This window comes from Electrona antarctica (genome assembly GCF_951216825.1).
Source record: "Electrona antarctica genome assembly, chromosome: 9".
Lineage (NCBI taxonomy): Eukaryota > Metazoa > Chordata > Actinopteri > Myctophiformes > Myctophidae > Electrona > Electrona antarctica.
In genome coordinates this window covers 21597298-21612669 of record NC_136790.1, presented here as the reverse complement: position 1 = coordinate 21612669, position 15372 = coordinate 21597298, and the positions used below count along the sequence as shown (strand labels likewise).

Here is a 15372-nt window from a genome sequence, read left to right as displayed (position 1 = left end):
ACGTCAACACATGAGTAAAAGGCCATAAATGCTGAGGGCACAAAAGAACAATGCATTATAGGTATACACAGGGCAACACAAACACACACAAAAGGATAGATCAGCCCTACTGGCTATACAGGGGGGGACAGACAGAGGGAGGGGGTACACAGACAATGAGTTGCAGGGGTTGAGGCCATTGATTGAAGACAGACAGACAGACAGACAGACGCACACAATGCTCAAATAATTTGGTCCACAACCGGCCTCATATAGCCAGCCCAGCTGTATTCATCACTTCTCCCTATCAACTCTTTCCATCATAATTGCTCTTCTTGAAACCATTTCATATCCGTCTGTTTATTACCAATTAATTAATGACCCTTCTCTTAAAAATGCCACCTCTTTTCTTTGTTTATTCCTCCTCTCCTCTCTCCCCTCCTCCTCCTCCTCCTCGTCCTCCTCACCTGAGGCGGTGATCAGTGATCCACTGGAGGATGTTCTCCGGAGGATGCGGAGGCCTTCGCTCCAGGAGCGAGACTTGGGCAGCCTCTTCAGCAGGCGGCCCAGTCGCCGGGACACCTGCCCAAAACAGGCGCCACTCACCGCCGCCTCTGCCCCGTCCTCGCCATCCTCCGAATCGCCCTCCTCCAGACGCAGACACACCTGGCTGAAGAACACGCGTGATTCAGCCGTCCCGCCTGCCTCCTCCTCCTCCTCCTCCTCTGACCCCCGACCTCTGGGGGGCGCTATCTGTGGCATGGTCGGAGAGTGGTGGTGGCTCCATCCGGCCGGCGCCGTCCGGAGCGCGTAGCTCTCGCTGCTGGCGCTGCTGGCTCTCCTGCCCCTGTCCCGCTGGGGGCTGCCCCAGCGCCAGCCCCCCCAGTGTCCCCCCGCCGCACGGCCATCCCAGCGGAGCCACTCTGCCACCGGTGCCACGCTCCGAGCAAACAGCCCCCTCTCCGCGCGCTCTGCCACCCCTCCACCTGTAGCCCTTCACTCAACGACTCCCCTGTTGTCACCTGTCCCCCTCTCTCTCCCCCTCTCAACTAACCTGTGCACATAAGCCCCCCGACACACTCTCTCTCTCTAGCTGTCCCTCCTCTTGTTGAGCCGTTCACTCACTCCTCTGACTGCCGCTGTCAAATGATTCCCCATCCTCTCCTCTCTCTCTCTCATTCGTTCTCTCTCTCTCTCCGCTCTCTCTCTCTGTGTTTCTATATACTGCAGCACCCACACACTCTGCAGCAACAAACAGCGCGGCTTAAAGAGACAGAGACCCCATCGACACCAAACCAACGCACTGCCGCTCCTCCTCACTGTCCCTCCTCTGTCCCCCGCTGTGTCGCCGTCCGGCTCCTATAACCTCCCGTCCCTCCGTCCTTCCTGCATGATGAGGGGGACGCCTTTCATCGCTCACAGTGTCCGAGCGAGGACAGACATGCAGTGAGTGAGTGAGAGAGAGAGAGAGAGAGAGAGAGGGATCGGTCCGTATAGGAGAGGGGCAGCAACGTCACAGAGAACTGCAGTGCCGCGTCTTAACTTCCCGTAGAGCCTTGCACTCTCCTCTCTGTCCTTGGTAGCCCTAGGAATCAATCCTGCTCCTCCTCACAGCCCAGGTTGGTGATGGGAAGTGAATCATTCGTCGCTCCGAGGTGCCGAGAAATCCTATTGGCCTAAATGACTTGCATCACACCAGCTGTGTGTGTGCGTGCGTGTGTGCTTGTGTGTGTGTGTGTGCGTGTGTGTCTGTACGGGCGGACACGCATGTGTTGGTGATATACTGTCAGTTGGTTATTAATATGCACTGTGTCAAAGAGAGAGAGGGGCTGCTGGGATTTCTGCTGCCCTACTTCTTTAACTGTTCTTAGGCACACTACATCAATTACACACATGCACGCGCACACACACCCCTTATGCACGCGCACACACACCCCTTTGTGACATAATCATTATGAAAAACCATGATAGGGAGGCTGATGAGTTATTAAAAAAGAAGGGGGAAAAAAAGTCAAATCACACCTTCTCCCACCACTGTATAATCGCTACATTTATAGGCATAATGTGCCTGCATGGGCGTGTATGTGTGTGTGTGTGTGTGTGTGTGTGTGTGTGTGTGTACCAATATGCGTACGCATAATGGCTATATGTTTGTTTGTGTGTATGAATGAAAAACCACCGGTAGAGATGTCTGTGCAAAGATGTACTGTACTGTACTGTACTGTACTGTACTGTACTGTACTGTACTGTACTGTACTGTACTGTACTGTACTGTACTGTACTGTTATAAACTTTACAAACTTTTATACCATTTAAGTGACATAAAAGTCAATCAGATATATAGTATATATTCAAATTTTGCCCTTTACGCGCAAGATTCGTATCGGCCGATCGTGAGAAAAACAATTGGTGATCGTGGTCGGTCCCAAAAAACCTGACCGGAGCACCTCTATCCAAAACTGTTACTTTTCGGGATTCAAATTCAAAAGTATCAAAAGATTGACATATGCAGATCTACAAGCTCAAAACGCATCACAATCTGCTACTTTTGATGCTTCCGTGTGACGCTCGGCTGAAGTACGATCAAGTTGCGGCAGTCATTTATAAAAAATCACACCCGTGTGAACTGAGTGGTGCAAGGTCTTATATAGCCTGATCAGCTGTGGTCTGACGTAATGTCCATGCTCATTTTTTTGGGTCCCACGTACAGGTACACACACGTACAGGTACACACATACATAGACACAAACATAGATACAGACAAAGCTGGTTGTTGGAGTGGTTTGCACCACTCAAAAAAAAAACACAAAAAGTTAGAATATGGAGATTAGAGGTTTCTACCCAACAACAACCATATATACAGCCTCTCTCTCTCCTGTTCCTCTCAGGGTCTCTCTCTCCATCTCTGCAGTTGTATCACTATCCGCCCAGGCAAGGGCCGTTCTAAATATAACTAGAGATTCCCCACCGTTCTAGCAGACATTCATCACTGCAGGTGTGCACACACACACACACACACACACACACACACACACACACACACACACACACACACACACACACACACACACACACACACACACACACACACACACACACACACACACACACACACACACACACACACACACACACACACACACACACACACACACACCCCCTCCTGAAAAGATAATCACCTTGTTCTGCACAATCTGCTGCTTACTGGCACTGCTACTGTACACAGTTGAATCTGGAGTATGAATTAAAATCTTTACAAAAGTGTGATGAAAAAAAACAGCAAGGGTCCATTTTTACACTTTCAGAGTTAACTTAACACTCTGGGATTTGCACTGCATTAGCCATCAAGGTCAAACAATGTCATGTGACAATTAAAAAGCCTTTGATAATTATTATTATTACATGATCCCTGGATTGAAATTATTTGAGATAAATAATTGCAATTAATTTGTCATAATTGCAAATTTGTAATAACAGTTTTTCTGCTCTTGCATGATTGGATTTGTACTGTGAGGCATTGTGTTGTCTGCAAAACTAGCTCTTACAGATCCACACCTTACATGCACTCAGCTTTTATGAATTATTTCTGGTGTTATCGAACACTTAGTTGGTAGTAGGCCTGACACAATTATTACGTAATCGCCTAATCGCAATTATTTGAGATAATCAAAAATGTTTTTGCATAATCATCTATCGTTTCCACGTTGAAAAAAGTCCATACATTTTCAAACATTTAAAAAAAAATAGCAGATCTACAATAGTTGATCTACAAGTTTACAACATGTCACGACTTATTTTGGTGCTACCCCTTTTGGACTAAGTGTTTGACTGTACTCTGTTGCTGTTTTTACATTAATGTATAATAAACTATTCAATCAATCAATCAAAACTATTTCCGCTATTTTGTATATTTTTTGGCAAGATTTTTGAAATGTGTCAGTGATTTCTTTGCATAGTTATGTGTCACATCTGCCTGTCCAATTTGTCATTACGAAGCCTAAAAGGCCAACAGAAATACAAATTGTAACGTTCCAATGTTCAATACAAAAACCACAATTGAATCGTTAAGCAATTATTTGTGTGGCAATTCATCGTCAACTTAAATTTGTAATCATACAACAGCCCTAGTTTGGTAGTCTGGAAATCAGAAGGTCACGTATTGGCCTCCTGGCTTGCCCTCTATATGTGTCAAAGTGTCCCTGAGCAAGATACTTAACCACTGCTCTCCCCCGAGGACTCATCATTCATGACCATCTGAGCAGCCATCAGCTGGATGGAGATGAAAATGTAATTCCCCCCCCCCACAGGATTATATAAGGTACTGTCCAAATTTGGGCTGTATGTTTCAGCCCAATCCCAGCCCCCAATCGACATGATTAAAGTTAAATAAATCACACTTGTGTGAAGTGAGGGGCGCCCACTGTATTTATATCGGCCACAATGTGACGTCTCACGTTGTCAATGTTTGTTTAACCCATTCTGAATGGGAACCCCTTTTGGTGTTTTAACTAAGCATTATGTTATACTTTAGCTATTGAAAAATATATATTTTGAAAAATCGTGAAAATGCGGCACACATCTTTGAATATATATTCTTTCAGAGCGAACGTTTTTTCAGGCCTAAATGTCTTAACTGCTGCCCTAAACAAATTAAAATAGACTTGCCTACCATTCCGTTTACAGGTGCTCCAAACAAACATTACTGCCATATTACATGCCATGCATTGGAGGGGCTATAGTGCCCCTCACAAATAAAACTATAGGTGACAACCATCTATGCCATGCAAGCACTTCTTTGGCCTCCTGACACGACAGTGTGCACGAGACATTTGGCAGCGATCTCACTCCAGCGGTTTGTGTGTCTAATAGTTAAAACTGTACTACTCATTCATACTCAAAAGTATGAATGAGAATTCAGGAGAGGTTTTAAATCATTTAACACGGTTGTACTCCCTCCACGGCAGACCATGTGAATGGAGCTTTGAGAAGGTCTGTGGAACTGCTGCTGAGGAGGTTCTTTTCCTACTGCAGGACGAGGACAAGGCCTGTACTGTATATATATGGACTGAGGAGGTGGGGGTGATGTCGTTGGTGTGTGTGTGTGTGTGTGTGTGTGTGTGTGTGTGTGTGTGTGTGTGAGAGTGGTGGGGGGTAGAATAAATTGGTGTACATATGAAGGACACCATGGGTTCAAAGAGTAATAACATTCTACAGGAATGCCTTTAGGGCATGGCTGAGTTTAACTGTGTGTGTGTGCGTGCGTGCATGTGTGCGTGCATGTGTGCATGTGTACGTGTGTGCAGTGAGTTTCTCCCTGTTTTCTCCAGTGACTACAGTGACCAGCACACGACCCCTAATCTGTGTGTACCCATGAGAGACCGAGGGGGAGAGAGAGAGAGACTGTCAGACAGAGTGACAGCGAGAGACACAGAGAGAGACATACTGTACAGAGGGGGGAGAGACAGAGAGAGACAGACAGAAAAAGACAGAGAGAGACAGAGAAAAAGAGGGGGGAGACAGAGAGACAGAGAGAGAGAAAGAGAGAGAGAGAGAGAGAGAGAGAGAGAGAGAGAGAGAGAGAGAGAGAGAGAGAGAGAAGCTGTCAGACAGCGAGTGACAGCGAGAGAGACACAGGCAGAGACAGAAAGGGGGGGGGGGGGGAGACAGAGAGAGACAGAAAAGACAGACACAGAGAGAGACAGACAGAAAAAGACAGAGAGAGAAAGACAGAGAGCTCCTACACGACGCAGTAATAACAGATATCTCTCAACAACTCATTGTTTGTCTTTGTTTAATCGTGCTGAGTCAACAACATCATCAGACTCTATGGCAGCTGGCAGGGGTCAGTTATACAGAGGTCGTCAGCACTGCTGCTGTGCTGAATGTTTGCAAAATGTACGCCATTCTCCTGACCTCTGGAGCGTTCACCTTGTCTGCATGGTTCTCTCACAGACTCATATCGTTGCTGTCGGGGCAGAAACCTCATATCTCCGTATTTTTTGTGTTTTTTTGGTCCATTAACGCCCTACTTGATCATACTACAGCGTCACACGAAAGTATCTGAAGTAGCAGATCCACAAGCTCGGAATGCGGCACAAAGCGACATGTTTTGAGCTTGTAGATCTGTTCCTTTTGCTGTTTTTTTATTTGAATCCTGAAAAGTAACAAGGTTGGACATATGAGGTGAGGTTTCCACCTGATAGAGACAGAGATATTGTCACTGTTGGGACTGAAACCCAAAACGGTTCACTTTACAGGAAATAGAAAAAAAAGAACACGTATTCCAATGGCTCCAGTGTAGTTAATATTTAGTCACAAGCTCTTGTTAATACTTTTCATTGGTTACAGATGCACTCAACCACTTTAAACCTGGCGTGTCCCTGTTTTGGGCATGCCTTTATAGGCAAACAACTCTTTTAAGAAGTTTGAGTGGCTATTTCTGCCACAATGATATATAAAATGATCAATAAAATGTTATGAAATAAATTTATGGAAAAACTAAAAAGGCAGAGATGCAAGGTTTCTTCCCAACAGCGCCAACAATATTCAATACGAGTATATAACAGACAGACAGAACTCTTTAAATATATAAATATTCCTCAGAGCTGCTGTGACCTTTGTTAATTATGATTTTCTGTTCGGCAGCATCTAGTCTCTTCTCATCCATAATCACATTTTCTCTGCTATAATAATGTCCCATACAGTACATTACATACAGCATGTGATAAGCTTTGATTTGATCACTCAATAAAACGGAGAGCCTTGCTGCGACTCACAAGTGTCTCTGCATAGTGGTTCCTAGACAGCGTGATTCTCTGACAGATTGAATTAAATATTAATCTGACGTCTGACTCTATATGCTTTCCAGTCTGTAATCCCACCCACCACCACGCCAACCCTATAGAACGTAATCCCGTGGCAGGAGGAGACGCACACGGCGGCTGGGATTAGGAGGCTCCCTCCCCCCCTCCCTCCCTCTCTCTCCTCCCCTCTCTCCCTCCCTCTAGCTCTCTCCCTTCCTACAGCGAGCAGCAGAGTTATTAACTGGTGAATGAGAAGTAGGGGTGTGCCAAAGTTAGTCAAAGTAATCGATATTAATACATCTATTTTAATAAAACAATCAATTTGGGTGAGAAAGAAATTTCTAATATTATTTTATTAAAATAAATTATAATAATACAGACAATGGCAGATCTATTCTCTGTTTTGCACAGCACCATTTTAATACAAAGTAATTTTTTTGGTGAGTTTGGCGTGCCGAACGGGAAGGGGCAGGCCCGGTTGAAAAAAAAGAAAAAAAGGCGAACGGGAGACAGGCCGCCCGCGGGCCCACAGACGGCCGTCAATTGCCACCCCAGCCCCCGATGACCCGTTTATCCACGTTGGCCAGGGGGCGAGTGGGCATTTCGTCTCCCTTGAGGGGTCCGGCCCCAACCCGGCCGCGGCCTCTGGTGCCGGAAAAATGGGCGCGGAGAAACAGTAAAAGTGAGAACAATGGATCGGGGGGTTCCATTGTTCTCACTTGTACTGTAACATATACAAGAAATCGATAGAAAATAATCGATAATTGGGGCTCTAACAGACCATTAATAACAGAGAGAGAGAGCGCTGCATGGTAGAGGTAGACAATCTGGTCTGTCACACTTATAGTACTAGACAGTATGCCCTCAGGCTTGACGTACAGTACAGGCACAAGATGTACGGACATACAGTGCATATATTGTATCTGAATGGTTCAGACAGCACGTCTCTGTCTAAAGACGAGGTTTAGATTTAGTTGAAGAAGGCCTCCGGGCCGAAACGTCCATTTCTGCTGTTGTTGTTGCCTGCTGGGGGAAACCGAAACAAAAAACAAGAATCCTAAAAGGATATAACGTGAGGGCTGGTATTCTTTTCTTTAGACCACATCCCTACTGTTCTCATGTTCTTATTACTTAGATTTGTTTTTTTATTGACCACAAATATTACATTTACTTAGATAGCATGTTGTTTAGACAGATGTCTAATTGTTTGTTGTACACTCTCAGAGTTAAATTAACATTGATTTTACAATATAAATTGGGGTCCCAGAGATAGAAATGCCTTTAAATGAGGGGTCCGTAGCCCAATGCAGTTCAAACTGGGGGTGCTTGAAATGAAAATGGTTGAGAATCACTGCTAGAGCCGTAATAAAATTCTTCTCTTATGGGGGTCCCTGGTATATCTTTTAAAATGGGGGTCCGCAGGCTAATACATGTCGATTTAGGGGTCCTTGACATGAAAACGTTTGAGAACCACTGGTTTAGAGTTCATGCTTACTCTGCCTATTCTGATCTCACACTTGTTGTCTCTCTGGATAAGAGCGTCTACTAAATGCTAAATTGTAATTGCACATGAATAACACACCATCGTTGCACTGGCACTATCACTTGACACTTACTGTACTGTGTACTATACACTTCAATGTTTGATATCTGCTGCTGAATGATGTCTCTTGGCGCAAGATTTGTATTTATTTTGAGCATGCACGATGCACAACCTCAAATATGTTTTATATTTTTTTCCTATTTAACTTTTTCCTTTTTCTTCTCCATTCTAATGACTAGATTAATCGCTGGGAGCTTGTACTGAAAATAATTTCACCCACTCCGTCTCACCTGTAAACTTGAGAAGTGACAAGGGTATGCGGTATGCGCGTGATCATCATCAAACCTGGAAGTTATGCAGGTACACCTACCGAGTGGCAAAAAAAAAAATACTTTCATTCTGGCCTTGACAGCCCATACATCCAAACAGAAAAGTCCTATCTGATTGCATTAAACAACGTTAAACAATGTTAAACTCACTTTGCCACTGGATTTGCCATTCACTTTATGCATGTGCCTACGCTCTATATACTTGAAGTTGAAGCAAAACGAACGATCCAACGGAATACATTACGAACATCTCCAGCTGAAAAGCGTTTCTTTCAGTGGGGAATCAAGTAAATCACAGAGTGACTGACACGGTCGTTCAATGATGTCTTAAATGAGACTTGTTAGGAGAGTTACGGCAAGCGTCTTGGCTGGAGCGAGAGATTCCACTGTGGAGGCTCGGCGCCACATCACAACGCTACCCTGCAACCACGGTCCCTCCCGGGGGACGAGGTTCTTTCTATAGCACAGGCTATCCTATATCCAACAATGCTGGCAGCGTGGATGCAAAGACACCGCCGATGGTGATGAATTACAGACGGGAGGAGAGAGGGAGGGATAGAACAAGAGAAAGACAGAGAACTGCAGGGTGGCGTGTGTGTGTGTGTGTGTGTGTATGTGTGTGTGTGTGTGTGTGTGTGTGAGGGGGGGGGGGGGGGGGTTATGGTTGCAAAGCCTACGTCTCACACTCCCTGTCATTTGCAGGGTGTAGTTGAACTGCAGGAAGTTTAAGAAGCGTGTGTGTGTGTGTGTGTGTGTGTGTGTGTGTGTGTGTGTGTGTGTGTGTATCTGTGCGTGTGCGTGTGTGTGTGTCCTGAATGATGTGTTATTTCAGCTATGATCCGTGAACCCCGGCTCCGTTTCTATTTGAGCAGCTTTGGTTGTTGTGCCCCAAACCCAAAATACCCTGAAACTCAGAGAACGCTCCTTATTACCTCCTTCTCTTGTGGTGGCCTAACTGTACGCCACACACTACTAATGCTTTCCAACATAAAAGGACTGGATTGTAGTATAGTAGTGGTTTCTCAACCTTTTCAGGCCACACAACCCCCCCCAAAAAATCTTATTGTTTATCTCACAGAGAATTCAAGAATTCAGAATTCACCTTATCCGACGGACAAGTACATTATTTTTTTGCGGCTTTCGCCTTTATTTAATATTTTTTTTATAGAGGGACAAGACAGTATGCTGACAGGAAATGGGGGAGAGAGATGGGGGGGGTGACATGCAGTGAAGGCCGTCGGGAACGGGAGTCGAACCCGCGGCACACTGCCAGACTCGGACTACCGGCCAAGGTGCCTGCACCGCTGAGCCACGGCCCAGGCCGGACAAGTACCTTTTTAATATACTTGCATGTCCTTGAAGATGACAAGTGGGACAAGCCTTAATGTCGACCCCTGAACCCCTGGGACTCGAATCTACTATGTAATCCTAATGCGTACACACTAAAGACCTGTAAGGGTCCATTTGGTTACTAACTAACTATCAATCATGTAGCTGGGGACCCCCCCCTCCAAGGACCCCTGGGGGACGAGAACGACCACTGCTCCCGAGTACGGTATTCCTCCTTCCACACAGAGAAAGGCCAACTCGACCTCCATAACCTTCTGTAGAGGCGAGGGTCCTGAGGGAAAACGTGACTGGTTAAAAAAAAGTGCTTGTGTATGCGTATATTTGTGTGTTTGCGTGTGGACATGGCATGCATGTGTGCAGTACACTAGTGCTCCATTAATCACTTTTCTAACAGCTGAGTTTCTGCTGATAGCACATTAAATTAGATGTCCCTGCCATGCAGTCTCAGTCTCTCTCTCTCTCTCTCCCTCTCTCTCTCTCTCCCCCTCGCCCTCCCTCCCTCGTTTCTATCATGCTTATTGCTTACACTCTATCCTCCCTCCCTCCCTCGTTTCTATCATGCTTACGCTCTATAGGGCTAAGTTGTTAAGACCCATATTTTGGGTGTAAAGAATATTCCAAACTTCCCATGTTAGTAGAATAAGGAATTCTAATGACATACAGCTTTGGTCCCATGTACTGTAAGTCTGCATCTGAGCAGACTTGAGAAAGAGTGTCCCTTCGCAAAGTTCACAGACAAAAAGAGATTATTGAATCAGACTACTAACGTGGGAAGTTTGGAAAATTCCTTTACACCCAAAATATAGGCGTAAACAGCTTTGTGAATCAGGCCCTAGACTCTAGTTTGCAAAAATGTAAAATGTATTTCCTGGTGCTGTGTCATATAGCCACATATAATAATCCTCCCTCTCTCGCTCTCTCTTTCCATTTCCTCCACCACCAGTCTCTCTCTCTCTTCCTGGTCTTCTTTGTCTGCTATAATGTTACTGATCTTCTTTGTCTGCTATGTTCTTCACATCTCGTCCTTTCTTTTCTTTCCATGCCTCCTTTCCTTCGTTTTTTTATCATCATGCAGTGTTCTGCAGTGGCAGAGCCTCCCCATGACAGAGCACTGCTGACACGCTGCCAGCTCAGCATTCACTGGCTTTCTTCCTCTCGTTCCTTCTCTCTCTCTCTCACACACACATACACACAGGATTGTGCATGTGCACAGCACGCATGGAGACACATAAGAACACAAGCACAGGCGCAAACAAAGACACACACACACACACACACACACACACACACACACACACACACACACACACACACACACACACACACACACACACACACACACACACACACACACACACACACACACACACACACACACACACACACACACACACACACACACACACACACACACACACACACACACACACACACACACACACACACACACACACTCTGCAGGGCTGAGCTCAATGTTTCCAGCAGCACTAAGGGAAGTGTCTGTGCATCTTAGCCAGAACAAACACACATTGACAGTCAACCGGGTCAAACTGACTCGGTCCAACATATTCTCCGCGTCCCACAACATAACAATGCACATGGGAGTATCTTATCACCATTCCGGCAGCTCTCTCAATGGTTGTGTGTGTGAGATGCGTGAACACGTGGCCAGAACACAACACAAAGACATACAGTCGATACTGCATCAGCTACTGTATTCATTACAATATTGCGTAGAATTACTTTATGCAGTGCCCCATTGTTGCCTTGTTGTAAGTAGGTCATCAACACAAAGAATTTTAGATCCAAATCAAAATAAGACACAAACCAATCTTTTTCCCCAGAGTCATTGGTGCACCATTTCTTACACATTGCACAGTTTGGAACACTTTAATTCAAATCAGTTGTTCTCAAACACTTCCATGTCAAGGACCCGAACAGTCTGCGGTACAGATTTGGCTGCAGAAAACTGTGCGCAAAAAACACTTTTGTGTCAGGGTCCAGGCTCAGGGACAACCATAAGATGTGGCTCAAGTGTTTTTAAAAGTCATTCTGACTGGGGACCCCCTAGAACCCTCTCAGGGATCTCTGAGGGTAACCCGGACCCCACTTTGAGAAGCAGTACTTTAAACACATGACAGCAGATGTTTCTCTTTCAGATATGGGCTGAGGCCAAGCTGTTACTTTAGGGTTTAAGTTCTATCGTCTCTGTCGGGTGGAAACCTCATAAGGTCCAAAACTGTTACTTTTCAGGATTCAAATTCAAATATAGCAAAAGCAGCGGATCTACAAGCTCAAAATGCATCACGTCGCACCACATTTCGATTTTCGAGCTTGCCTTGCGGTCGTGGATGTGCTACTGTTGAGTAGCACAACGTAAAAGCATCAACGCTTTTGCGTAACACTGTATGATACAAGTAGGGGCAGGGCGTTAATTTGCGAAGAAACACGAAACGTTAAAAGATGGATATAGGAGGTTTTTTGTATTATAAATCTGTCCTATACACAGTATACACAGAGCACCACTAAACTATCTGTGTGTTTCACAGGACCGTATGGCTGCAAATCACTGTGACAGTCTAGCGAGGCTCTCTGGGAGGTGATGATGCTGGCAGGGACAGATAATGTGGTTTCCATGGAAGCGTTTTGGCTCCATCACCACTGGAGCCCAGCGAATGTCACGCTTTAAACCCATTTTGGGCAGGAACCCCTTTTGGTGTTAGCATTATGTTATGCTTTAGCTATTGAAAAATAGCAGATCTACAAGCTCATAGCTCAGAGCTTGTAGGTCCGCTATTTTTGAAAAATCGTGAAAATGTGCCTGAAATCTTTGAATATATATTGTTACAGAGCGAGTTTTAAACTCAAATCTTTGCTTCTGGGGAGGTCCCTGGAACAACATATTTTCAGATGGGGGTCGGTGGCCAATTACATTACTTTTTGGGGTCCTTGACATGAAATATTGAGCACCACTGATACAGAAACATAGGTATTTCAGAAAACTGTCAGAATTTAGAAGACGTCAGGCCTAAAAGGGTTAAACCCAGTGGTTCTAAAACATTTTCATGTCAAGGACCCCCGGACCAAATCCATATGTTTTTCTTTGCAGCAGTCAGACCCCAACCATTTGAAAAGGGTTTTGTGCCAGGGAAAATATTTGATCTAAAATAAATGGATGTACATTCTGTACAAGCTTGCAGCGCGCTGCATCGCAATCGCAACACGCTTTGAGCTTTCTGTACATCTGCTATTTTTGAACAATTTTATAGCCACGGTATAAACGGATAAAGTAATTAAATGTGTTGCGATGCTGTATTAACACATTTTATTAATACAGCGTTCACTGTTCTAACCAACTGCTCCACTCTGACTGTGCTTCTTAAGCACACACACACACACACACACACACACACACACACACACACACACACACACACACACACACACACACACACACACACACACACACACACACACACACACACACACACACACACACACACACTCTTGGGCCATTATGTTGCAAAACATGTAGAGTATGTACAGTCCACCCCTGGGACATTTCGAACAAAGGAGGAAACAAACAAAGAAGGAATGAAACTGAACTGAACTACACACAGCATAACAAACAGGCAGACATCTTTTGCACCAAGGACTAGTTCTATAGGAGAACAACAAGTAACTGTCATCATCATCACTGTGTAAGATGATGACTCCTCTCTGTCTGTCATCATTACAGCAGAGCTGTAATTACCCTGATCACCCCTTTAGAGAGAAGGGGAAAGGAGTCTCAGCATCTTCTAACCACTTCAACCCCATGGCATCCTTATTGTGGGGAAAGCTTTCGCAGAGAATATACGACGCACGCGCTGTGAGCTTGCAGATCTGCTGATTTCTGCAAAAGCTTTAATCACAATAACAGAAAACAGAAAAGACACTATAGTAGCCTAGGTTAGAGCCCTGAGGAACTCCGCTCAACTATATGGGTGAGCACTGAGCAGAGTAACTCATTGGTTAATTTCAAGGACCCTCAGTTTTTTGATCATGCATTAGTAGACCACAGAGTCCTGTTTGATGCCAATTTATAATGTGACCTTCAGACCTATACACTGTAAAATGCTTAGCGTTCATTTAACTCTTGAGAGTGGACAAATGGAGGAACCAAATTCCCTTTAATAACAGGGGCCAATTCGGACGCCTGGCTTGGTCCCTCCAAGGTCCGGAACCTCACGTTGAGAACCAGTGCAGCAATAGGCTAGCTATACTATATATGATATCCAAGAAAGTACACTTACTTCGACACTTGAGCGCCCGTGCGGGGATCTGGCGGCTGCACACGTCGCACCAGTCCTCCTGCGCCACGGGCAGCTTGGGCTCGAACCGGTGTCCCTCGCCGCTCTCGGCGCGCACCCGCGGGTCGGGCTCGCCGTTCTGCAGCAGCGGGAATATGGACCAGGCCTCCAGGCGGGGCCGCTCGGTCCGCGCGTACCGGACCACCCCCGTCCTGCCCTGCGTGAGCCTGGCACCGCTGGCACCCCGCTGGCCGTTAGGCTGAGGAGGGGACGCGGCGTGCTGCTGCCTCCCGCTCGGTGCGACGGCTTCCCGCTGCGCTCTATTATCGTGTCCATTGTTGGCACCCGACGCACTTGGCATGACATTGGCCACTAATGTCCCCTTGGGTGAAGAAGAAGTCTTCCTCGTCTCCCGACCTCCTCCTCCTCCCGCTGCGTTCAGGTTGGAGTCACAGCAGTCGACGCAGTTGCTGTTGCAGTCCGAGACTCCCGCGGTGGTCCCGCAGCGGTCCTCCGCGCCCTGGCTGGCCGGGCTACGTGGCGCATGAGCGGGCAGATACAGAGCCCCGCGCCCGTCCGTCCCGGTGGTGGCGGTGGTGGAGCTGCCACTGGGCATCCCTCCTCCTGTCACCGCCGCGTCTCTCGCTCCTCTCCCGGGAGGAGACGTACCACCACCAGCAGTAGCAAGCCGCGGGTTATTCTGGTTGTTCCTCTGTGGAGCAGGAGCTCCTCCTGGTAGCTGCTCCGTGGTGGTGGTGGTGCTGGTTGTTCTCGGCTCACACTCGTTCTGCCTGAACATCATCTTCTCCCGGGTGGAAGGTTTCTTCCTAACGCCGCCGCTCGCCGTCACTTTGAAGAACAGCAGCGGTGGCGGTTCGGACCCAGCCCGGTGCTCATGTGGACCTGGACCCGCAGGACCCACCACACTCACAGACGCCATTGTGTGCCCTTCCCCTTAGAATATGTGTGTGTTAGTAGCCTATGTGTGTTGTGTTGTGTGTTAATGTGTGTGTGTGTGTTATGTCTCAGTCTGTACTAGTCCGTGCTTTGACTGTAAACTCCACTCCAGTCCAGCA

At 46.4% G+C, this 15372-nt stretch overlaps 1 protein-coding gene across 2 annotated transcripts in view; it reads right to left on the bottom strand.

Annotated features, from left to right (window-relative positions):
• Positions 1–15372, bottom strand: part of rassf5 (Ras association domain family member 5) — a 59859-nt gene extending 44487 nt beyond the window's left edge. For both annotated transcript variants that reach the window (XM_079510163.1, XM_079510164.1), the window contains exon 1: positions 14300–15372. In XM_079510163.1, the coding sequence (XP_079366289.1) occupies positions 14300–15236 (937 nt within the window). In that variant the 5' untranslated portion in view covers positions 15237–15372. The remainder of the gene's footprint in view (positions 1–14299) is intronic.